At 43.1% G+C, this 25,913-nt stretch overlaps 1 protein-coding gene across 4 annotated transcripts in view; it reads left to right on the forward strand.

Annotated features, from left to right (window-relative positions):
* The window catches only part of FRAS1 (Fraser extracellular matrix complex subunit 1), a 295,321-nt gene that overhangs the window by 244,740 nt on the left and 24,668 nt on the right, over positions 1-25,913 (forward strand). For 3 of the 4 annotated variants that reach the window (XM_067557075.1, XM_067557076.1, XM_067557077.1), the window contains exons 46-62: positions 887-1,075; positions 2,760-2,879; positions 3,573-3,752; positions 6,583-6,707; positions 7,149-7,289; positions 8,360-8,587; positions 10,409-10,522; positions 11,877-12,027; positions 13,222-13,381; positions 14,366-14,528; positions 16,668-16,914; positions 18,897-19,241; positions 19,598-19,758; positions 21,399-21,546; positions 22,627-22,832; positions 23,358-23,514; positions 24,091-24,291. In XM_067557075.1, the coding sequence (XP_067413176.1) occupies positions 887-1,075; positions 2,760-2,879; positions 3,573-3,752; positions 6,583-6,707; positions 7,149-7,289; positions 8,360-8,587; positions 10,409-10,522; positions 11,877-12,027; positions 13,222-13,381; positions 14,366-14,528; positions 16,668-16,914; positions 18,897-19,241; positions 19,598-19,758; positions 21,399-21,546; positions 22,627-22,832; positions 23,358-23,514; positions 24,091-24,291 (3,036 nt within the window). Of the gene's footprint in view, positions 1-886; positions 1,076-2,759; positions 2,880-3,572; positions 3,753-6,582; positions 6,708-7,148; positions 7,290-8,359; positions 8,588-10,354; positions 10,523-11,876; positions 12,028-13,221; positions 13,382-14,365; positions 14,529-16,667; positions 16,915-18,896; positions 19,242-19,597; positions 19,759-21,398; positions 21,547-22,626; positions 22,833-23,357; positions 23,515-24,090; positions 24,292-25,913 lie in introns of those variants that run through there. The other variant, XM_067557078.1, reaches the window with a different exon arrangement.

Genomic DNA, 25,913 nt, shown 5'->3' on the forward strand with positions numbered 1-25,913 from the left:
GAGGAGAATCGGGCCTGTTAACATATTTTAATATTTCCTCCTCTGGCTCGTGAGTCAATCTGTTGTTGTTCTTTGCACTCTCTCCAAATTTCCTGGTACTGAGTTGCCCAAAGTGTAATACCAGCTGTCTCCATCCTCTTACACTGGGAAGGTAGTGAAAGCTTCGAAGCCACAGAAGTATAGAACTTGAAGGTCCTTTCCTGTGATGCTTAGGAATGAGACCCTACCTGCAGTGCTTCTATGATCTACAGAAGTGCAGCATCAGAAGTACCCTAACTCTCCAGCCCCCAGATGGCCCTCTCCCTTTGAGGCACGTCCCATCCCTCACCAGCTGATTATCTGAGCAATGCTTATCTGAACTCCTGTTTTCTGAAACAGGATCATGCCCCCTTCTGAACTTGGGACAGGAGCATTTTTTGGATAATAAGGAGTTTGGGATAAAGGAGGGTAAGGTTATCAAGGCTATCTTGTACTGGTATTTTTACAAGGCTTTTAAGGACACACAGATTCACAAGTACTCTAGATCTGATGTCAGTCCCACAGGTTGGTGAAGATTTGAGGAGCCTGAATTCCAAATGTGGGCTTCTTAACAGGACTGACAGTTGGGTACTCAAATGAGCACCTAATAAGAAAATGTCATGTTCATGTGTTTCCTTGCCAAACTGAGCAGGTTTTAGGCAACCTATCCTTTTGCTTGAAAATTGGGCCTACGGTGCTTTCCTTGGAGGGAAGTAAGTGGAGCTTCCTTGAAACCGCAAAGTACAAAATCTCTGAAAATGTAATACTTTATTTATAAGTATCTTTCAATCCCATCTTTCAAAATGATTTGGCAAGTGATTTGGAAGGATTGAGTGGAGCTGTTTATGTGCTATCTGTTACTCTCTAGGCTCTGTAGCACGCATCACAGATCAGCACTTAAAAGCGACAGCTATTGATTCCAATGACCTGAAGGTCAGGTATGTCATGAAGAAAGATCCCAGCACTGGGCGTCTGCAGATGACTAGAATTGATAACCTGGTCCAGATCTCTGTCAAGGGACCCATCAAAAGTTTCACCCAAGCTGATATAAATAAAGGTGAGCAAGTTTCTTGACCCTTTCAGTTCCAGTAAATAAAACTGACTTTTGCCTGATCTTTTACCCCAAGACACCCTCCCAAAGGAATAGAACATACAATGAAAAGCCTTATTTTGCTGGCATTAATGAGAGCAAGAGAGTGCACTATTTATAGCCTGCTTTAAATGAGAGCTGTGAACTGAATCACTCTCTCTCATCTAAAGTACACACACTTTCTCCTTTTGTTTTTGCTGGATCCTTGTAATTAAGGATCATGTCCTGTTACAGGATATTTAAGGCTAGTGTCTCCATTGTCTGGGTTAATGTAAAACTCATGGAACTGTTCCTGAAAGCTCCTCTGTTTTTCTTTTTTTCTTTAAAATCAGCCTGACTACATCTAGGGCCACATTGACCTTGTGTTTGTGTATAGAAGAGGCGAGGTCATGGGGTGTGAAAGATCGGGCAGTGAGGTGAGAGTAGTGTGACTTTCCAAGGTGGCGCTTATTTTGAATCTGTTTTCACCTCCCAAGAAAGGTGCAAATTAACTCATTAAAGCAAACAGGAACATAAATTAGAGATACCGACAGACTGTTGCCTGGCTCCTCTCCTTAATTTGTATTGCGGTAATATCTAGTGCAATGGTTTTCAAACTTTTTAGGCAGCATGCCCCTTTCCAAATAGTGTAGTGTACCTCATACCCCCATCTGAGACACAGTCATAATATACCTATGATTAGCTTGCCAAGTTTTACTAAATAAAATGCATTGCCTGCCATTACAGATTTTTCTCACTTACCCCCTGATGAGAGCTTGCGTCCCTAGGGGTATGTGCACCCCAGTTTGAAAACCACTGATCTAGAGGGATGCCAGTCCGGGCCCAGTTATGCTGCTCATTGTACTCTCACACAACAAAAGGATGAGTTCACAATTTAAATGTAAGATGAGAGAAACCACAGATAGATACAACAGGTAAAGAGGGCACAGGGTAACAGTGAGATTGTTACCAATGTAATGAGCAGCTGTCACATGGTATTTTGTAGTCCCAGTAAATCCCAATGTAATTAGTAAAAGACATGGCATAAACCATCAATCTAGAATTATTATAAAATTGTAGACATAGATGGACACGATCTGTAAGGTCAGCTAGTCCATTAGCTCCTGGACAGTGTGTCGCAACCCATGTGTTAAACACAGATTTTCAAAAGAGCCCATGTGATTTAGGAGCACATGTGCCATTGACTCTCATTGGGACTTGTGCTCCTAAATCACTTCATCGCTTTTGAAAATGCCAGACACCATCTGGTTCTCATTGGGCTGTGAGCAGATCAGGCATGTCTTTAAATGCTTAATACCAAACAGCCTCTCAACATTAAGCTAAAGATATTTTAGCTAATCCTATTTTAGCTAATATTTTAGCATCAAGTTGTATTTTTAAAATAGCCAAAATCTCTAACGTGAGATAATTGTGATGTGGAGCCAGGAGAGGAGAGAAGGAAAAATAGAAGGCAAATCTGTGAAGGGAGAATTGATTTTCAATAATCAAGTGTTAAAAACTCTCTCTCAAAAGGAGAGAAAGAAGGAGAGGAAAAAACCACACACACATCTGGAAACCCCAGTGTTCTGCCAGCTAGGCAGATTCCAAAATAGGTCGCAGCAGCTGATGCTGCAGCTTATATTAAACCGCTTCTTTTTCCCTTTTTCTCCAGGACAAGTGGAATATAGTCATGAGAAGGGGGAGCCAGGAGGGAGTTTTGCTTTTAACTACGATGTGATCGATGCAGAAGGCAACAAACTGGTCGACCAGTCATTCTATATTAGTGTATTAGGTAAAAGATGCTATCTAAGCAATGTTTTCTGAGCTGTGAAAGTTTATAGATTAATACAGAGAGATTCCCACCCCTGCTGCGGCTCATGTATGCCAGATAAAAGGAGTGGTGTAAAGGGACCTTAGAAGGCCTAGATCTGTCAGGGGAAGAATTTCTCTGGTGCAGGAATTGGGGAGGATAGTCACAGGCTGCTGGATTCTTAGAGGCACAGCACAGAAACCCACCCATAGATTTCAGTCTCATCTGACTGTCTGTGTAGCAGAGGCCATATAATTTCATTCAGTTCCTTCCCCAAGCCCCTAACATCCTATCTTAATTTAAATAAATCTCTAAGCAAAAACCAAACCAACTTTGAATTAAAGATTTAAAGCTTGATGATTTGGCTTTTGTTTGATGGAAACTCAAAACCTTTTGAAACTGGGGCATGGAAGGAATCGCTTGTTAAAAGAATAGTTCAGTATTCATGTAGGGCCTGCTCCAAAGCCTGTTGAAGCTCATTGGCTTCAGTGTGTTTTGAATCAGGCCCCTTGTGCTGTAACTGCCACTGATCTGCTCTGGTGACTTTTGGGTAAAGCATTATGTATATCATGCCCAAAATATTCAGGTAAAAAGTGTGTGTGAGTCTGAGAGAAGCCAAGGAAGGGAAGCTGAGTGTTATCGTAATTCAAACCTCTTTTCCCCTGCTGCTTTCAGAGGACAGACTGCCCCCCTCCATCACAGCTAACAAAGGGCTGGTCTTGGATGAAAATTCAGTGAAGAAGATCACAACTCTGCAGCTCTCTGCCACTGACCAGGACAGCGAGCCGGCAGGGCTTCTGTACAGAATCACCCAACAGCCGCAGCTGGGTCACCTGGAACATGATGCGTCCCCAGGTTAGCAAGGCCCTCTCTTGCTCTGTCACATTCCCCGCACAGCCCAGGTTTTCAGGGCTTTGAAAGTTTTTTAAAAGTTTGTTTCTTGAAAAATGTCAGCCTAGAATTGTATCCTCAATCAGATCTCAAACAACCATTAACCCAGGGACCTTAAAAACAAGGCCAGTGGAGATGAGGTGTTCTCTGGAACCCACACAGAGGATTATTTATTCCACTGCTTGGTGAGTTTAGGACTTGTAGTAACCTCACGCTGCTGGGTTTTACTCAGCAATCCAGCTCTGATCTGTAGCTCATGCCACCAACTTGTGTGAATCTCTCTTTCTTGTAATCCACTATTTCAGACAACTGTAGTACACATAACATGTGGCCACTCTGTGACTAAAGTGAAATTCATACTGCATATAATCTGGGGACTCAATTTCATATGCTTAAGAACTGATTCCAGAACTTCTCAAACATTCACAACCAGCATCCCTTGTAGCTGGGCATGCCCAGCAGACAAATTACTTGTTTGTACCTCAGTATCCTGTTCTGTACACATTTTGGTATGAAAACTTCCCTTTCTCAGTAATGCTTAAGATGTGGGAATTTAATCACAAAGTTTGAAAGAAAGACATATCCAAGGTGTGCTGTGCCATAAGTCAGCAGAAGTTTTATAGGAGACTGCTTTGAGCACTGAAGTTTGCTAACGCACTTTTTGGCATGAATCACCTAATATTTAAGTACTGCCAAAACAAACGTTTTCTGGAGACCTACCAGTAGCTTTTTTGTCCCCTCTGGGAGATTTACAAAACAATTCCCTGCAAATTTAATCTTTGAATTTTATGGTTGCCTTCCAGGGCCAGTTATCCCAGTATATTGTGTGTCCTCTAATCCTGTGTAATGAATTATTCTAAACCTGTACCTTCAAACAATATGTTCCTCTGTCTTAGATTATGTTTATCTAATTTTTTTTTTGGTAGTGTAACCTGTCATTAGACGAACGGACTGTAAATCTTTGCTATGTTGTCAGAAGGCAGGCTGTCCCCTGACAGCTTTGTTTTAGAAAGGGATGAAAATAGGAGTAAGCAGTCTGGAGGAAATAAGACAACTCTAAGCTTTTGCCTAAAATGCAAACCACACATTGAATCTAATACTTCTGAAGTTTGAAATAGTGGATTCACTTTTTCTCATTATTTTAAGTGTGCTGGTTCTGGCACCATGCTCCTTCAGAGCCTGGAAGGAGTCAGAAGTAGATATGACAGAATCCTGTGAAAAGAGCTTGTTCTCATGGTATAACTGGCCCCAGCTCTAAGCAAAAAGTACTGGCACTCTCGTAAGAGAGTCTGTTCTCGCAAGCCTTCTAAACTAATGAGTGTCAAATAAGCTTTGGATAATCATCCACTTTTTATGTTGCTTATCTAAACCAAACCTCTGAACCTTTTGAAATTTGCCCAACACTAATGGATAGCCATTCGTTATGAAAAACAGATCACCTTTTTATCAAGGTGTTTTCTCAAAAGCACCATTGAAATCAGTGGGAATTAGGTACCTGGGTGCTTTTGAAAATCCCACTAGAGGCATCTATCTGCATCAGGAGGCATCTAAACATTTAAATATCTGGCCCTACTTGCCTACGTCACTTTTGAAAATGGAACTTAGGGTTTTTATTTGGTTTTGAAACTTTTTGTTAAGGAAAATTTGCAATAAAACATTAATTTTTGGCATTGTGCATTACTTATTACTTTTTCAGGATCAGGTTAATATTCAAAGAACCTGGCTAAATATTCTGGCTTGCTGGATGGAGAGTCCTCGTCTTCTGAATACACTACAAAGTATAAACACGAGTAGGTCCTGTAGCACCTTAAAGACTAACAAATTTCTGCGGGCATAAGCTTTCGTGGGCTGCAACCCACTTCATCAAATGCATGAAGATGCATGACTTCATGCATCTGACGAAGTGGGTTGCAGCCCACAAAAGCTTATGCCCGCAGAAATTTGTTAGTCTTTAAGGTGCTACAGGACTCTCATTTTTGCTGTATACAGACTAACACGGCTTTTCAATTACCAGGACAGTCCTTATTGTACTATACCACAATTCCATAGGAGAAGACACATTTTTCAATAATGTGCAATACAAAGTCTTTCTGCTAACAACAAAAAATAAATTGATTTGTCATTCTGTTTAAAATGTAGATCCTTTACTGGAGCATGTAGTAAGGAGGTCAGGGCATCTTTAGGAAGCTGACATTTTGTCATAAGATGAATCTCTTTAATAATATCCTCCCAAAACCGTGTAATTCCTGGACAATAGCACCACACGTGCAAGTCTTTTCCTTCAACTCCTCCACTTTTCAGAATTTTATCCTGGATCTTTTCGTATGCCAAATAAAGCTGAGAACCTTTTGCCCATGTTCAACAAAACCTCTATGGGGCATACTACTGTGTGTTGTCTAAAAGACAATGTAACTGTGGGATTCACTTTGTTTCTCATAGACTGATTCCCCACTGATACTCTGCATGACCATGTCCCAGACAGTCTGCTGAGAATGTGACTCAACTTCATATAATTCATCCTTTAGGACTGGAGAACTTTACAGGTGGGATTTTTCTGGAGCACTCAGGATTGGCCTAACTCTGCTTTCATTGAAGTCAGCAGTAAAACTCACGTGAGCTTCCGTGAGAGCAGAGGTAAGCCAACTCTGAGTGCTTGTGAAAGTGTTCCTTCCACTTGTTCATTGGAGCTATGTTGAGACACATTTATGTCCTTTCTACGTTGTTTCAGGTTCCCTCTTCTTTTTTCTTTTTATCACTTTTGTTGTATGTTTTCCCTATCATTTTATCGTTCTAGGCACAAAGATTAATTCATTCAGCCAGGCAGACCTGGCCTCTCACAGCATCCAATACGTCCACACCAGCGAGACGGAAAAGCATTCTGATGCATTCACCTTCTCAGTCTCGGATGGAGTGAATGAGGTGGGTCCACGCTTGTGATTCTCTGAGTTGATGCAGACTGTTGTTTCTGCAGAACTGATCGATGTGCTGGGAGTAAATTCCCCTGATGTCATAGGGGAGATGTAGTTACACCAAACAAATGAAATGAAACAAGCCTTGCGTCCTGACATATAACTTGCCATTAGCATGTACTCTTGCTGTTCGTACGGATGGAGGTCAGATGTGTCACAGAGGGAACACATTTAGTGTGTGAGGTGGTGGGGGGTCGTGGCAGAGGGATAACGGGGTGTCTTGGAGTTTGGGACTCCTCAGGAAAGCATCACAAACACTTCTTTATACGCAACCTGCAGCATTACATATGAGCTGTCCCCATGGGCTCTTCATAACATCGTTGCTTTGATTCAGTCATATTCCAAGTAGAACATATTTTTCAGAAAAGGTCTTTTTTTCTTTCTCTTCCAGGTGAGTCAGACATTTGACATCACCATAAACCCAGTGGATGACTCCTTGCCTGTGGTGCAGAGCCCTGGGATGCGGGTGCAGGAAGGGGTGAGAAAAACCATCACGGAGTTTGAGCTTAAAGCCACAGATGCCGACACAGAGGTAAGGCACACGTCTCTTCCATATCCTCCCTCCTCTGTTCTATTGCACAGCAGCGTTTGTACTCTAAGGGATTAAAACTAATGTCTTTCCTCCCAACACATACTCTGTGTGACCACAGGGGTTAGACAGCTTGCAAACAAATAGCTGGCAGGAGACTAGGCCTATGTGTGAATAGAAAGAACTGATGTCTGACTAAAGCAAAGGCTTGGCTCAAGAAACGTCATACTTTATTTCTTGTGTCTCCCTTCCATGCGTAGCAAAGGAAAACCGTCACTGTGCTAGGACCTAAACCCCACCCCCATCTTCTCCATAAATCTTACGGGCTCCAGCTCAGCTCAGCACATAGGAAGGGGACAGAAGCTAGTCACCTTTCTTCATCCCCTTATCCTGAGTTTGGCTGGGGGCTAAGCAAGCCCATGGCACAAGTTAAAGCAGCCACGTGGCAGCAATAACTGACATGGCCTAGACTTGTAAAGCTGAAGCATTTCTATGAGGGGGGCATAAAGCTGGCTGTGATGACTTTACTCCACTGGGCGCTGGTTCCCCTAAAACAGAGAAGTTGCCTCATCTGGGCACAAAGGGAACAAACATATGCTGAGCCAAGCACCTGGCTCCTGAATGTGTCATTCCTTAACCAGAGCTGTGGGACCAGGCCGCACGGGCATGACAACAGTGTTTCAGTGACAGAATAAGCTTTTCTGCAATAAGAATGAGCGTGTTTGCATGCTACCACTGCAAGAAGTATGGCCATAGAGACAGCATATCACACTAGGGGAATCTACGGTCCAGTCTAGCATGACTGACTATCGTGTGACCACTGTTGATGTCCTCGTGGAAATAGTGACATTGGAAAAGGGTGGTTGGCTCATTACTGCCAGCCTGCTGAACTGGCTCAGTGCCCAGGGGCTCTTCTCTCCTTCTCTTGAACTCTTGTACATGGAAGGAAGACAGGTAACAAGGTAAAAACCAGTAGAAGCCCTCTCCAGCTCTGTTGAAATAACCCACCACTCCTGCTCAAGGATATTTTACCAGCTTTGCAACCTTCCCCACTTCCCCTTTCCTTTGGACAGCCTGAATCGGTTACATTCACCATCGTGCAGCTCCCTCGACATGGTCTGATCGAACGCACCAGCAACGGGCAGAACTATCGCCAGACTGCCACCTTCACTATGGACGACATCTACCAGAACCGGGTCTGCTACTGCCATGATGGCAGCAATTCCCTGAAGGATCGCTTCACCTTCACGGTGTCTGATGGGACCAATCCTTTTTTCATTGTGGAGGATGGAGGGAAGGAGGTAAGGGAGGCTGTGGAGGGAGGAAGGGAGATTTTTTATACGTGCTGTAAACCTAGCTCAGTGTGTCCAGAGTCACTTAGCTGCTGCATTTTATACTTTTGGGGCCAGTTTGTCAGCGAGCGTAAATCAGCGTAGCTCCATGACGGTAATGATTGTGTGACAGCTGATGTTCCGCCACGTCCGTGCGAGCTGGTGTCCATATTCTAGGTGCATATTGACTGTATTTGTGCACATTCTAGGTATTTTGTGCTGTATGAGTTTCGAAGTGTATTGTGTATGTGTGTGCGTGCATGCTCTCATGTGCACTGACGTTATCCAGATTGTTGAGTTCAATGGAGTTCAATGGAGTTACAATAGCCGAGGATCTGAGCCCAAAAGTAAAAAATGCACTGAAAATCCACGGAGCTGCATCGATTTATGCTAGCTGAAGATCGAACATTTATACCGACATAGTTCTAGGCATCGTGCTGAGTGGTTAGCATTGTGCTTTGCCCAGCAGTACCATTTCAGTGTAATCTTAAATCAGCTAGTCCAGTCAAATTGCTGAAACATGAGAGAAAAGATTCTTTGCATCTTTACTACTGTAAAGAAACAGAGTCACTGAGTTCAAAGTGAGGCAGTGTATAGACAGCCAGCATCAAGTTGAGTAGCAGCAGATATTGTCTGCCATCGCAGTATAGGCACCAGGTATTCTTCTGTTAATCATGTACTTGCTCATCTTTCCCAGGGTGGTGAGGCTTTCTTGGCTCATCAGCCTTTCAGACAAGTAGAAGCTCTCCGAAGACAAGAAATCTATCTGATGTGTTGAAATCAATAGAGCTATTCTCGGTGACACCAGCTGAGGGTCTGGCCCATGATATTTCAGCGTTGAGACCACACAGCAGGCAGAGGGGTTATTGCATATGTTGAGGGGGAGGGGCATTGTACTAGTAAAAAATTGAAAGTGTATTTTAAAAGACTGGAAATCAAACTATCCCTGATCAGACAGCACTGTGAAATCACAATGCAGCCATATTTAGCTTTGTCTCTGCAAGAGAAAATCATTAAACACCAGAGGCTGAAACCATGGAGTATTAATTTAATTAGCATCAGCTTTTGTTGGTTATTCTTTTTGCTATGCAGATATTTCGGGATGATCTGGGACATTTTATCCATACAGCCATAAATCTCTACAACACACTTTCAAAATGCATTTTCAGTATGTGTTCATGAACGTTTCATGAAACATTTCACGAGATTTTTTTAAAAGTTTTTTTTATTAATTGGTTTCAGCAGTTGTTGATAAATCATCAAAATAAGGCTAGCAGCCAGGCAAATTATTTATATTACAATAATGTTGATTGGCCCAGGATATTTGCTATGGTTTATGTTTATGTTAATGTAATGGGGTAATGAGAAGAGGACCTAATTGTGCTAGGCAGTGTACAGGGCATAATAAGGAATGGACTCTGCCCCCCAATGAATTTACAGTCTAAATCGATAAGACAGACAGATAGTAGTAACAGAACTCTTTGGAGTGAGATTTTCAGTAGCACTCAGCCTTGGTCTACCTGTGTTTCACTTGAAAACAATGGGAATTTTATAATGGACATCAGTGGGGGAAAGAATTAGGCCAATGCTGATTGTTTTTGAAATCCCTGTCTCCCCGCATTTGCCTGCTTACTCATGTAAGCTCTTCAAGGCATGGACCATGTCCCCTTTCATGAAACATCGGGAACGTCCATAGTGATATATCAATAAATAACACCTCCAGGATTTAATTTTCAGCAATGATGTGTATGAGGCCCAAATGGGCACCTCTGTGTCTGGACTCTTGCTCAGATTGTGACAGCGGCACCGCAGAGATTCAAAGTGGACATTCTCCCCGTGGATGATGGGACCCCCAGAATTGTCACCAACTTGGGCCTGCAGTGGCTGGAGTACATGGAAGGCAAGGTAACAGCTTGTGTTCAGCTTTGTTAAAACTAGCCTGGTTATTTTACCAAAAGAAGGGAAAGAAAGAGGAGTGGGGTGACAGGCCCAAGAAAATCCAGTATGTCTCATCACCTCTCTTTTGGTGATGGGAGTAACAAAAACCCGGGTACCCCTTGGGCTAGGGATATACGTTATGAAGACAGAAGGCATGTTGGAATCAATGCACTGTGGCAGGAGGTGTTGAGGTAAAGGTACCTCACAGAGATACTGCCAAGAAGGGGCAAACCCATCTCCTCAGACAGCCCGCTCACTGTAATGTGGAAGGATAGTTATACAGGTGTTCCCCACTGGAATATGGATGAGCCTCATTGGCACCAGGATGCTGATTCTCTGCAGGCATGATATCAAGAGAGAAAAGCAGGATGAACTTAGTGGAAGTTCCAGGGAGATCCCTTCAACTCTCAGACTGCATGATGGCTGAATTAAACCTTTTTTGTGTGTTACTGTGCCAGCAATGACTGAAACAGTCGTCACTGATGGGCCTTAAAAGGAATGATTCCAATATGTTTGTCAGTGCAGGAATTTTCCCCCCATTAACTTTTGTTTGTTTTTTGATGAATTCCAAATAGGATAACAGGGAAAGGCACACCTTGCCTGTACACCTTACCTGTACTTTGAGGATTCAGTGTAATTTGTAAAGAAATACTCCGTTATTCACAGCAAAACAGGCTCACACATTATTAAGAGAAGACCATCTCAACTCAGAGTGCCTGACTTATTAAAAAGCATTGTGCAAGCATCGAAGAGTTTTATTGTCATTATTTTCCATTCATGTTGTTTTCTATTAAGGAAACATAGAAGAAGTGGAGCGGGACTGAAAATACACACGTGACAGGGCAATGAAAGAGGGTTAACTGGTCACTGAAGCTGTGCAAAATGTTCTGAATGGAACCCGGAACTCAGACCAGGCTCAAAGCTGGGCCATGCTTCAAGCATGCTGAGCTGAGTTTCAACCAGCTGTGTTGAGATGTTGTTTTCATGTAAAACTGGGAGGTTTGTCATAGATTTGAGCCCAAACCAGGCCATACTTGACAATTTTGCATGAGTTTCCCTTTGCTCAAACCACAAACTCGTATCAAAGCTAATCAGACCTGAATCTGAATCTGAATTCTTTGCTTTTAAGGCACAAACAAGACCTTGCCATCCCTGTCTGTTCTGAGCTGCTCTTTGCTTGTCTTCCATGTTATCAAGTCCCAGAGGTTTTCTTTCTCTAAGTAATGATCCACAGAGGGATTCTCTCAGTTGGCCTCCTAATCAGACCTGCTACACAGCATCTCGGGAGTTGTGTAACAACTTTACCGTGGCTTTAATCCAGGCAACAAATCTGATCACCAAGAAGGAACTATTGACTATGGACCCCGACACAGAGGACAAACAGCTGATCTATGAGATAACGACTGGACCCAAACATGGCCATGTGGAGAGCAAACTAAAACCAGGGACAGTTGTGACTACATTTACACAAGGTAGGGAAACAGGACTGCATTTTATGGACCTTCTCTTTACTTCCTTCTATTCCTCTTCACCATGTGAAGATAGCTCATGAATGAGACTGATTCTCATGTGTAACGTCCCTGACTACAGTGGAGTTACTGATTTACACCAATGCAGTGAGAGGAGAATAAGGTCCTTCTCTCCCATGTCAGAAGGTTGGGGTTTTTTTAATTTAAAAAACTAACACACTTTGATTTTTCTCTGTTAAAAAAATAAAACGTTTCCCCTGGAGATGGTCTTGAGTCCAGGTCCCAATCACCTCAATGTTCAGGGCTGTTTGGATCTGACACATTTATTAGGGCCAGCCATGGATTTTACATCTGGATATGAACATCACCAGTTTTTGATAGCTTAAGAGAGAGAAAATGTTTGGGATGCAGTTTATAGTACTTGCTGAGGAGCTAAAATGCCTTCTGAAGCTCTGGCTTCTGGCTCGTCTTGTTTTATGAAAAACGTAACCCTGGCTGGATAATGTGCTCCTGACTCTTCTGATTACCTTCTGCAAGACAGTCTTGTATACACGTATAATTGTTATAATTATTCATTAGGGCTTCATGGTGCTATTGAGTAAAATTTCTCATTTACCAAATAGGCTTAGGCACTTGGGAGCCTAAACCTCCTGGAAAATAAGTTTTGAAAATGGGCCATAGGCTCCTAGTTGACTTGGGTGCTTTTGAAAAGTTTACCCTTTGTCTTGTTTGGCCGGGGGCAAACTAATCTTTTCAGGGCTCTGGTGACTTACTTCCACCCTGGAACAAGGTAGAAGCAGGGAAGTAACTCGAGTCTCAGAGGGCCTTCTCAGGGAGATATGGCTTTACACTGCCCCTTCGGATGAGAGTAAACCCTCTGTCTAGCCCTTCACATTTCTATTAACCCAGAGGCACCTGTCAAGAATAAGGCCCCCATTTTGCTAGGCACTTGGCAAACACACTCTTCTTATCAGAACTCCCCAGCCAAGCATATCCCATCTTGTGTAAAGTAAATCCAGGCTAACACAAAGGAGGAGACCCAATATTGCAAAAAGAAAACCCCTGGAGTTGCACCAGTGTAAATCTTGTGGTCAGAATCAGGCCCACAGAGATGTATGCATATAGCTTTTATGTTGTTCCCCTGTAAAATTGTCACTGAATGCCTGGACTGGCTCATTGAGAGTGTCTTTCTGACAGAGGATGTGAACCTGGGACTGATTCAGTACGTGTTGCTTGAAGAGAAGATTCAGGAAACCATGGATAGCTTTCAGTTTCTAGTGAAAGACAGCAAACCCAACATTGTCAGGGACAATGTCTTCCATATCCAGTGGTCTCTCATCAGCTTTAAATACACCAGGTAAACAACCCTTTGGGTTACAGGACTCATCTGACATACATGGCCTTATTCAGAGATGAGGTGGGTGGGGGGTGGAAGTTAAGTTACACATCACTAAGTAGTTGGGGTAACTAACACACTGAGGGGGCTACAAGGGGATAAAAGATAGACTCACTACTGAATTTGGCCCTCAGCTTTCATGCACTGGGAAGTGGCCTGGCTTGGTATATGAGCATAATCCCATTGAGATATATAATCATCATTTATTAATATATTTCAGTAGCACCCAACAGTCCCAGTCAGGTCCAAGGCCCCACTATGGAACACATGAGTAAAGGTCAGTCCTGAATGATGATTTAGTCCTAGAATATAGCCAAATAGAACCCACTGGTTTCAACTGAGGAATTACTATGCATGTGTATGTAGAGAACATAACAATACTCAGCTCTTACCCAGTGCAGCTCACCAGTAAATCTCCAAGTGCTTTACAAAGGAGGTCAGTGTCATTAACTATAGTTTACAGCTGGGGAAACTGAGGCACAGAGGCTAAGTGACTTGCCCAAGGTAACCCAACATGCCAGTGGCAGAGCCAGGAAGAGACTCCAGATCTCCCGCGTCCCAGTCCAGTAGTCCAATCACTAGGACACACTGCCTATGCATGACAGCATGGTGTATAGTGTTTATCAGTCTGAGTTAGGGATGGTTACACATCTGAAGTGTTACATTTTGCGGTCAGTGGGATTAGCACTCGCATATCTAAGATTAAAGTTTGCCTCCTTATGTTTGTCAGTTCCTTACTGCACCTCCAGACCTCACCTCCTTGGAGGCATGAATTAGGCTGGATTTGTGCTTGCTTTCGTATCACTACAAATATATAGGGCTCATTGTCTGTTCCATTCAGGTTCTTATACTGCACTCATTATCTTAGTACCTGAGCGGCTTCCAGTAGCGCGTTAAGCGATGTGCCTAACATTTCTCATGGGTTTGCGTTGTGTACATTCCCAGCTACAATGTCAGCGAGAAGGCGGGCTCTGTCAGCGTAACCGTGAAGAGGATCGGTAACCTCAACCAATATGCCATTGTCCTGTGCCGCACGGAGCAGGGAACTGCCACCTCCAGCGTCAGTTCAAAGCCAGGACAGCAGGACTATGTGGAATATGCAGGCCAGGTGGGTTGGGAAATTCTACAATACACCCCCAGAAAGAGTTTTATGGAAATCTGACATAGTGGATCTGACCACATGGTATTTACTTGTTTGTGTGTGATCTGTGCTCCCCTGAGGATGTCTGGACTCTGCCTTTTCATCCTTTTACCTTTGCTGTTCTGATACTCTTGCTTCACGTATCTGGGACATGTGGAGGAGGAGAAGGAGGAAGTGTCCGAGTTCAACATCTCCCAACAGAATGACCATGTGGATTGCAATGTACATCATGAACAGGGCACTGCCCACATTTGTGGAGTGGGATGAGGACAGGGCAGTCCTACAGAGTGACCTGGATCTCTTGGTCAGCTGGGCCCAGTCACACAAAATGTGTTTTAATGCAGCCAAATGTAGGGTCTTTTATTTTGTTCCTAGATGTAGGTCACACCTTCAGAAAGGGGGACTGTATCTTGGAAAGCAGTGACTGCAAAAGACTTTGGAGTCTGTGAAGGGGTCGGCTCACTGCTGGTGCCTCTCATGGCCAGGCGTGGGGTTGAAATCGCTCTTTATTGGGGTCTGCAGCTGCTGGCTGTTCTGCCTCTGTGGTGACTTGCCTCTTCCTGGGACTTGGCCCTCTGGCCAGGTCACTTCCAAGTGTCGCCCCTTCCAGGGTAGTCCATAAACAGAAAGTTTGTCGGGACAGCTCCTGCCTTGCCTGGTGTTTTCCTCAGAAGCTGAAGGTTGAATGTCTGTTCTCTTCCCTGCTCTGCCCACAAATGAGCGGTATTGCTCCAACCTGTACGTGCCTTGCAGGTCTGACTGGAACAGCTCCTTCATCCCTTGTTGTCCAGTCTAGGATATGTATATCCCATCATAGGGTCATAGTGCACAAACAACTCAGACTTGAGCTCCCAGTACAATGCTGTGGCAAAAAGGGCTAATGCTATCCTTTGATATATCAACTGGGGAGCAGCGAGTGGAGTTAGAGGACCTGATTTTTCCTCTGTATATCGCATTGGTGAGACCAGGACTGCTATGCAGGAGGTCGGATTAGATGGTCTTAATGGTCCCTTCTCATCTTCAGATCTCTGGGTCTAATTTTGAATGTTAAATTCCTTAATTTAGATTTGTTTTTAAAATGTCAGTTTGAGTCCCCTCTCACGTCAGTTTGTCGTCGAACTTGCTCCTGATTTTCAGGCCTCAGTTTGCTTTAGCTATTATAATTTAATAGACATCTATTTATTACTTTTTAAAAAATTCTGTGGAACCAGTTTTTTGAAATTTGAGTAATTCTTTGCGGTGTTGTGACCCTAAACTACTTCAATTTTTGGTTAGCACATGAGAGCCAAAACTGAAACAGATATGTCGGTTCTCATCATCTAACCTTCATGGAATACAAAACCCCACCTTAATGAAATAATTGGTAAAAACATGAAGTAGACTTTTAGATTAGAGTGGGTGGGTGAGGTTCTGCGTCCAGTGTTGTGCAGGAGGTCAGACTAGATGATCATTATGGTCCCTTCTGACCTTAAAATCTATGAGTCTATGAGATTATTTCAGTTTTAAGAATCTAAGGTATCATCTGCCTCTAGGTAAGAGTACATTCTTTTAAAATATGAGTTTTATGTTGACGGAGTCCCTGTAAGGGAATATTCTATAAGATTGTGAATAATATAGACTTGCCTAGATTCTGATCTCATCCATGCTGGTGTAAATCAGGAGTAACTCCATTAAGGTCAGACTCAAGGGGCCTGTTCTCCAATGTCTTTTGACTTGTGTAATTGTTTACTTCTATGCAAAACACTAGGAAAACAGAATGGTAGAAATTTGCACTCGTTTTGTACTGGTGTATGTGACTGAACCAGGCGCAATTCAGTGAGTAACCTGGCTCAGGACTTATTGTATCATCATATTGCAGTCCCATGAGCTCTGATCCAAAACACAGTGAGGTCACTGAGACTCTTTCCTTTACTATAGTGGGCTTTGGATCAGGTCCTAGGAGAACAAAAGTAAAGCATAGCTCTGAAACATGCCAGAGCAATTGAAGTTCTGTGCTTATTAAAAAAGATTCAGGGTATCTGTACTTTTCACAGGGGAGCTGCAAGGGTTTCTGCATGTGTAGCTGCAATCTCACTCGTACACCCATTGTTATTCACTTCCTTGCAGGTGCAGTTTGATGAGTGGGAGGACACCAAGACCTGCACCATTGTCATCAATGATGATGATGTCTTTGAGAACACTGAGAGCTTCACGGTAGAGCTCAGCATGCCAGCCTACGCCTTGCTAGGGGAGATCACCCAGGCCAAAGTCCTCATCAACGACACAGAGGATGAACCCACTCTGCAGTTTGACAGGAAGATTTACCATGTCAATGAGAGTGCTGGCTTCTTGGCCGCACCCATTGAAAGGAAAGGTTTGTGGTATTGGATATAATAATAATGATACTGCACTTATATAGCACTCTTCAGCACAGGCGCTTAAGCTGCTTTACAAACACTAACTAATTAAGATTTGAAATTCCATTGTGTTTTGTTAGGCCCATTTTACAGATGGGTAAACTGAAACACACAGAGATTAAATGACAAGGTCCTACAATAAATCACTGGCAGAGCCAAGAGTGCAACTTGGAAGCCCTGATCCCCACATTCCTGCTTTCACCATTTGTCAACACTAGAGCACTCACACAAATTGTGAGCAAGAACAGGACTTATCTCTCTTTTGCAAAATCACTGCCCTTTGTGTTGCAGGAGATAACAGTAGAACTCACCACTACATGCAGAGATCTTTAGTTCCATCTATGACTCTGTTGCTTTTGATAATAGAATTTTAAAACATGAAAGTGTTCCGATGGCATTGTTACTGATTGAGCTGTTGGTCCCAATCCTGCAGCCTCTTATCACAGGAGTAGAAGTATTACTAGGGCTATTTACATGAGGAAGAGTGGAAGGATTGGGCCTTTCGTGGACTCAGTTTTATCTTGTCTAGCTCCATGGCTCTTTGATTTATCAGTCTTTCCCAGATTTTTAAGCAAGTAGATCTTCCTTTCTGGTGGAGAGATATCAAAGTCCAAAAAAAAAAAAGGAAAAAAATAGGCTCATTTCCTTTCTTTTTAAAAATGTAGCATTATCCACTGAAAAAGGGATATCTGAAAATAAAGGAAAGAGAGCAATGGGGCTAGCCTGATTTTCCTTTTTAGATTCAATAATTGAGTTCAGGCCTGCTGCCGTAGGGCCCAATCCAGCTCCTACCGAAGACAGAGGGAACGGAAGCAAACCCATGTATCTGTTGGCTTCTTCCCTATGTTTCAGGTGCTATGTGCCCCATGGAACACACCTGTAGTGCTGCTGCTTGTAGTAGAAAATGTTCCCTCTTTGATCTCTGATTTCAGTCCAGCAGCAACAGAAGGCAAATGTACAAGGGCTGGAGTTGAGTGTCCTGAGATTCAACTGGCTAAAAAAATCAAAATGTTCTTTTGAATTCATGCTAGGCCAATTCCTGAATATGGTTTAGAGCAGAGGGAGTGTCCCCCACTCTACCCTTGCATAAATATTATGCCCTTATTGTAGAAATTACAGTGGAAGATGTTTGAATGTCTAAATTCATCCAGTTTGTCAGAAATTATTTTCCTGATACATTTATTAAGGTTTACCATGACTCAGTTTCCACACAAGCATTCCTTTGTTAATTCAAAGGCCTCTTGGTGAGAATTACATCTAATGTACAGACGTAAGCATATAAATCTAGATTCTATACCCAGCAGCAAGACAATTATAATTACTGGCCCAAATACTCTCAACAGGAGTAGGCCTGGGAGATACCATCATGGAGATACCATGATGTCTGGATGTTTTCCAGACATGTAAGGAGATGCACTGACAAAGAACTCCTAGATACTAGCTTTTTATATACTGTAACAAACAAGTGATGTCTTTGCTGGTTATGGGCCCTTAACTAAAGTTAGATGAGGGAGTTTTAGGGCAGAACCCGGCCTTTGGCTTGGTTTCTGGCTGGGCCCCTTTCTTTTCAAGGTTTCCTTCTTATCTCATTTTCCTGTATTTCTTTCTAACATGCATTTCTTTTTAATAAACTAAGCAAACCAATTATTTACCGCACCTGGTGCCCAATTAACCATGTTGTCTTTATTTCTGTTATCTCAACCCAAACCTTAAATGAGATAACACTGGCATTTCCAGGGAAACTGCAAATTTAACACAAACAATCCCTCTATCTTTTTTGTCACATGCATCAGGCCTCTCACTTATGTTGAGATCCAAACTCAATTTAAAGCCAGAGTTCATTCAGGTCTAATGTGGACCTATATTCCTACACAGCTAGTGAAACCTAATATAATTTTCCTACAATAACACTTTTGCCTCCTTGTATGTTACATTGTAGGGGATGCCAGCAGCATCGTGTCTGCTCTTTGTTACACCATCTCCAAATCTGCAATAGGCAGCAGCCTTTATGCACTGGAGTCTGGGTCCGACTTTAAGTCAAGGGGGATGTCGAATGACAACCGTGTTATTTTGGGGCCTGGTGTCACCATGTCCACCTGTGACATCAAACTGATTGATGACAGCGAGTATGAGGAGGAGGAGGAGTTTGAAATTGCCCTGGCAGATGCCTCTAGCAATGCACGCATAGGAAGTGTGGCTTTGGCCAAGGTGATGATCAGTGGCCCCAACGATGCCTCCACTGTGTTCCTGGGAAATGCAACTTTTACTGTCAATGAGGATGCAGGTAAGGGAGAGCAGTAATTCCATTGGTTCTGGGATTGTTGTCACTGTGAGATACTTGCAGGAGAAGCACTGCTTTGTCAGTGGGTGTTATAAAGAGCTGAACCATCTAACCAGATATGTACTGTAGAGGAAAAGGTCAGCGGCTATGGCACGTCCTCATCCTGTCCTACAAATCAGAGCCTAGCTCCAGGGATTACTGTCTGCAAGGCATTTTCCTTTTTGTAGTACCACTGACAGAGTCACTGTGAAGGAAAAGGGCAAGCCAGAGAGATGGCACCTATTGATATTTCAGATGTGTTTTTTCTCACGTCCGACTAAATTCTAGTTTGGCTTTAATATGTGTAACTTCCCATGCAGGCACCATTGATATTCCAGTGATCCAGCATGGTACTGACCTCTCAACCCCCACCTCAGTGTGGTGTGCAACTCGGACTTCAGATCCACCTTCTGCAACTCCAGGAATTGACTATATCCCCAGCTCCAAGAAAGTAGAGTTCAGGCCAGGCAGAACTGAAGAGGTATTGGACTATACCCAGCTCTTAAACGGAGCATATTTCAATCTCTGTTTCTCTCTCTCTTATATAATCACTATAGTCACTGTTTTTGACAGTTAAATTTACTGCAGTTGTTTACTTACAGGGGTTTTGGGACATCAGAATAAAAGAGACATAAATACTTTTTAAAGATACAGTTGATCCCAGATTTATGTCAACAGAGCTGCATCAAGAGCCATTTTAATCAAATAATGAAAAGCATAAATGGCAGAAGGAGTTGTCACAAATCTTCCAAGCATTAGCCAAGAACAGCCTGATTTCCCGTGTAAAATCCCCATTTCCAGACTGCAGTCTTTTACTGTTGCATATTACACTAATCATAATTGTTTCTGTGCTACCTCATGCTCCCCATCTGTCTCTTGTATCCACCTCTTCTCTCTGGTCAGATACTATGATTGTAAATTCTTTAAGGCAGGAGCCATCTTTTCATTATGCATGTGTAACACCTAGCACCGGGGGGGGGGGCGATACAAAAATGTAATAATAATTTTAAAAGGCAAAATGATACTCAGGACCTATTGGCCAAGTCAAGTCGTTGGCTTTGTCCCATTATGCCACGGAATTTATGGACTTCCTAGTTATTCCGCCCATTACTAATCCTCCTCCATTCTTGGGCGGTCACAGTTTGTAATGCTTACTTAGTTCAACTTTTCAGCCCATGAATTCATCAGACATGACACTGAAGGCTGAAGTTCTCTGTCTGTCTGTTTTATAGTGACCAAAAATGTGCCAGGCACTTCATGGGAGACCTAGAAAGACAATGGTCCTGCCCCAAAAAGCTTATAGGGGGATATGTTAAAAGGCACAGGTGACAATGAAGCACTCCCACTGACTTTCAGTAGAAATTAGGTGCCTAGTATTCACTTGTGCCTTTGAAAATCTCTCCCCCGTTTTAAAATTCTAGATGGGAAGGTGACAAATACAACAGTAAGAAGGAGATGGGGTGAGGAAAGGAGAGGGTTACAACACAATTACTCTATGATCGTGTTGCTTAATCACCAGCTAAGTTTGTATCTAAGCTCCCCTCCGCTACAAGTGATGAGAAGGAAGAATGGTCTAATGGTTGAGGCACTAGCCTAGGACGTGGAAGATCTCTTTTCAACGTCCTGCTCCCCCACAGACTTCCTGTGTGACGTTGGCAAGTCACTTAGCTTCTCCATGTCTCTCTTCCCCATCTATAAAATGGGGATAACAGCACTGTCCTACCTCCTGGGAGTATTGTGCGGATAAATACATTAAAGATAGTGAGATGCTTTGAAACTACAGTAATGGGAGCCCTATAAGCACCTATGATAGACAGATGAATCAGGGGTTTTGGATGAATATAAATCGAGTCAAATCAAGTTAACATTCTGGTTAAAGAAGGTTCGGTTGAAAGAATTTCTCCAGGATAGAGGCAGAGTCTTACTCTTTGATATGGTGTGCATTGTATGTGAAGAACTTTGTATTTGCATGAGCTGTTTCTATTTATACACCTAGAGGAGCCCACAATTAGTGACATCACTCAGGTCACCTAAGGATGAATCCAAGGATATTTTCTCTTTCTCAGCAAAAGATAACAAGTTTTATATTTCAATAATCTGGTTCTTTTACTTTTCCGCTAGTACTGCACCTTGACAATCCTGGATGATGCTCAGTACCCAGTGATTGAAGGGCTGGAGACCTTTATTGTGTACCTAAGCTCACCCCATGGGGCTGAATTGACCAAACCCTTCCAAGCTATAGTGGCCATTAATGACACTTTCCAAGACGGTAAGCTATACAGTGAACCTCGTTCTAATCTAATGCTTTCCAGCTCCTTCCTTTACATATTTCCCTCATGTACTAAGAGAAAACACACAGGCTGCATTTGATGATATCACACAACACATTCCATCTCTCCTGTCTCTCATAGTTTCTTACCCTAGCTCCTTTGTCCTCAAGAGATTGTGGTCTGTGGAAATGCAAAATAAATTTCCTATTTGCGCCTCCCACTTTGGGCCAGACTTTGTCACCTTGGCTCACAGTGAGTAATGTCTTTCTCATTGTATGGCCCTGTTAAAACCAACAGTGCTTCACGTGGAGTAAGACACTACTCAGCACGGGTACGGGAATGAGCATCTGGCCCTTTTTTAGCAACTGGGTTGAAACTTATTATGTATTCATCTCAACTCACAATATATTTCCTCCCCCTGTATTAAAACATGATCCTGACCTCTGTGATTTTCTCCCTTGGAGGTATGTGCTTGCTGAAGAAATGCATCAGTCACATAACTCTAGAAAAACTGCTCTATAATAATTTGTGATTGTTTCTGCTCCGGAACTGTCTGCTCAGACTTGCCCTCTTGGCTTCAGGCTTTTTCTGCCCCAAACCACAGAAGATTTCATCACTGTAATAATGTTCCAGAAACAATAACCTACCTAAGTATTACCCATTCTTTATACATATCCCCAGCATACAATACGCAAACTGCTCAGACTCAAATACCTTACGGCATGGCTAGTTCTCCAGTGCATGCAGAACAGGTGGTTACCTCAGGCAACAAAATATTAGGGAAATCAAAATGTTCAGTAACTTTGTGTGGGTGACTGAGAGATGGTAGGATGAGAGATTTGCTTCTTTGCCAAGGAGCAACAGACTCTCCAGTTCCCAATGGGAGCAATGGATGCAACGATCAGCTGTTTGCTAAGGTCAACAATGCTCTTCGTGAGTGCAGTTGACTATCTAATCTAACATCCCACTGCACAACTGTTAGTTCCACATAATACTTCTTCAAGACGTTACAGGCCTGCACTGGCCGCTAATTAGCTTTTCTCACAGTAAAAGTGTGGATGTTGTTGTGCCCCCTACAGTACCCAACATGCAGTTTGGCAAGGACTTGTACACTGTGAAGGAGAAGGAGGGCATCCTGCACATTCCCATCATCCGCACCGGAGACCTGAGCTATGAGTCCTCTGTCAGATGCTACACCCGGAGCCAGACAGCAGAAGTCATGGAGGACTTTGAGGAAAGGAGAAATGCGGAGAATTCCCGCATCACTTTTTTGAAAGGGGAGAAGGCGAGTTGAACCTCACTGGCTTGGGGAGGACAAAGAACGAACAGCAGAGTAGGTTTTGGAAAGCTGGCTGTTCTCCTGGGAAGTCTGTTGTTAAGAGGCTTTACCAGACCCGGTTTCTCAGAAGCAATACTTCAGCTGCTTTGGATCAGCTACTGTTACTATTCTGGAATTAAAAGTGGAGTCCATGGAGAATCTGCTTTTAACAAAGAATATTAGTTAACACATAAAAAGCAAGTCTTGGGTATCAATAATACCTAGCATTACAGCCAGTGCTTTTTTATTGGATAGTCTTGGACTACACACAAGGACCAGCTATAGTGAGCAAGAAGTGCCATTTTTTACACAGCCACTTTGCATCATATAGCTGCACTTTGATGTCCACATAGAGTTTCTAAGGCTTCTTTCATCATTTAATACACTGTGGTGTTAAATTCTAGGTAGTGAAGAAACACTAACCTTCCATTGATTCAGAGGAATTATTCATGTTGGTTGCTAGTCTTTAACAAATGATGTACTTGGCTGTAGGTGAAGAACTGCACTGTCTATATCAATGATGACCCTGCATTTGAACCAGAGGAGCAATTCCGGGTCTATCTCGGCAGCCCCCTTGGAAACCACTGGAGCGGAGCTAGAATTGGAAAGAATAACATGGCCACCATTACTGTCTCCAATGATGAAGATGGTAAGAGAGAATAAGCTGCTTTAGGAACTAGAGAGAGCAGGTACAATTCCAGGGCAGTCAGTGGAATTTCACCCATTTACACCAGGTCTGAATGTTAGCCATTATATGTAAACTGCCTCGAATTAAACAATTGACTTGTTGATCAGTGCTCCTTTAAGTTGTATTAACTCACCTTTAAAATTTATTCTAAATCTCATGTTAGTGGTACTGTGACACACAGATAAAAGACCACTAATACTAGACAAAACATAAAGTTAGCATATTTGGAAAGGTAAAATAAGCCAGCTTACCTGTCTACTGGAAGGGCAACCTGAAGGAATGAGTGCCAAGTTTGTTGTGTGGCTTCTGGCCTCAGCAGTGTGTCAGAGAGCCATGACTATGCTGTAGGCTCGGTCCAGAGATGTCAAAAGTGCCTCTCAAACCTCACTCTGATGTGTGGAGTAGTGCTGATGGATTTTAAAAGGAGCTATGTCCACCTCTCCTTGGCTGCCGGAAAGCTTTCTCTGATGCAAATTATTCTGAGACTATTAGAGTTGCTACAAATATGTGTTTCTTTTCTTCATACCATTTCTCTAGCACCCACCATTGAGTTTGAAGAGGCTGCATACCAAGTACGAGAACCTCCAGGTCCTGAAGGCATTGCTATTCTAAGCATCAAGGTGCTCAGAAGGGGGGATCAGAACAGGACTTCCAAGGTGCGCTGCAGCACCCGCGATGGCTCGGCCCAGTCCGGAGTCGATTACTATCCAAAGAGTCGAGTCCTCAAGTTCAGCCCTGGTAAAGGATACATGGAATTGAATTATGGGGTGGTGGGATTACTTAGTGACTTTTTACACAGGCCAAAACAAATTTAAATTAAAGGAAAATGTGGAAGTAATTTAAACAACAGTGCATTATGTGTGGGATTTTCAAAAGCTCTTGGCATTGGCCCAACTCTGCTCCCACTAAAGTCATTGTATGTATTTGTTTTTCATGGGTGTGTGATTTCATCAACATGTTTTATTCAACATCTTCATTAATGATCTGGAGGATGGGATAGCTTGCACCCTCAGCAAGTTTGCAGATGACACTAAGCTTGGGGGAGTGGTAGATACCCTGGAAGGTAGGGATAGGATACAGAGGGACCTAGACAAATTGGAGGATTGGGCCAAAAGAAATCTGATGAGGTTCAACAAGGACAAGTGCAGAGTCCTGCACTTAGGACAGAAGAATCCCATGCACAGCTACAGACTGGGAACCGACGAGCTAGGCAGCAGTTCTGCAGAAAAGGACCTGGGGGTTACAGCGGATAAGAAGCTGGATAGGAGTCAGCAGTGTGCCTTGGTTGCCAAGAAGGCTAATGGCATATTGGGCTGCATTAGTAGGAGCACTGAGAGAAGTGATTATTCGCCTCTATTCAGCATTGGTGAGGCCGCATTTGGAGTATTGTGTCCAGTTTTGGGCCCCTCACTACAAAAAGGATGTGGAGAAGTTGGAGAGAGTCCAGCAGAGGGCAACAAAAATGATTAGGGGGCTGGAGTACAAGACTTATGAGGAGAGGCTGAGGGAACTAGGCTTGTTTAGTCTGCAAAAGAGAAGAATGAGGGGGGATTTGATAGCAGCCTTTAACTAACTAAAAGGGGGTTCCAGGGAAGATGGAGCTAGGCTGTTCTCAATGGTAGTAGATGGCAGAAAAAGGAGCAATGGTTTCAAGTTGCAGTAGGGGAGGTCTAGGCTGGATATTAGGAAAATGTTTTTCACTAGGAGGGTGGTGAAGGACTGGAATGGGTTACCTAGAGAGGTGGTGGAATCTCCATCTTTAGAGGTTTTTAAGCTGCGGCTTGACAAAGCCCTGGCTGGGATGATTTAGCTGAGGTTAGTCCTGCTTTGAGCAGGGGGTTGGACTAGATGACCTCCTGAGGTCCCTTCCAATTCTATGATTCATATATTAGCTAAAACATGAGCTACGCAAAACCCCTCTACTGTATTTATGCTTTAGGGTTTGTTCTAGATAAACATACTGTAGTCATATTTGATGCAGTATTTGTAATAGAAAACCTATGTAATTCTTAAAATAATCTGTGACAAGGTGAGTTATGTGTATTTTTCCCAAATCAGTCATCTGCCTAGGAGGAATTCTTTAAGTATGTTGGAGAGACCACAAAAAGCAGTCAAAGCACAATCAAACATGACGTTTTGACAGAGCACGCACTGGGGATGTCAGGGTTATCACCACTTCCCACTGCAGGCGGTTGAGAAAAGTAAAAATTGAAAGCCGGTGGAGGTGGGGCGTCGAGACCCAGTTGGAGCATAACATTCCCTTTCTGGGGGTGCCAGACCCTCTTCCCATGAGTGCCCTGCTGCACATAATGGACAGTGTTTTGTTGATAGCAATGTTCATGCAGCCAGCCAAAATGTGA

This window comes from Emydura macquarii, unplaced genomic scaffold, assembly GCF_026122565.2.
Source record: "Emydura macquarii macquarii isolate MOO-44397 ecotype Brisbane River unplaced genomic scaffold, CSIRO-AGI_Emac_v2 contig_1790, whole genome shotgun sequence".
In the NCBI taxonomy this organism is placed as follows: domain Eukaryota; kingdom Metazoa; phylum Chordata; order Testudines; family Chelidae; genus Emydura; species Emydura macquarii.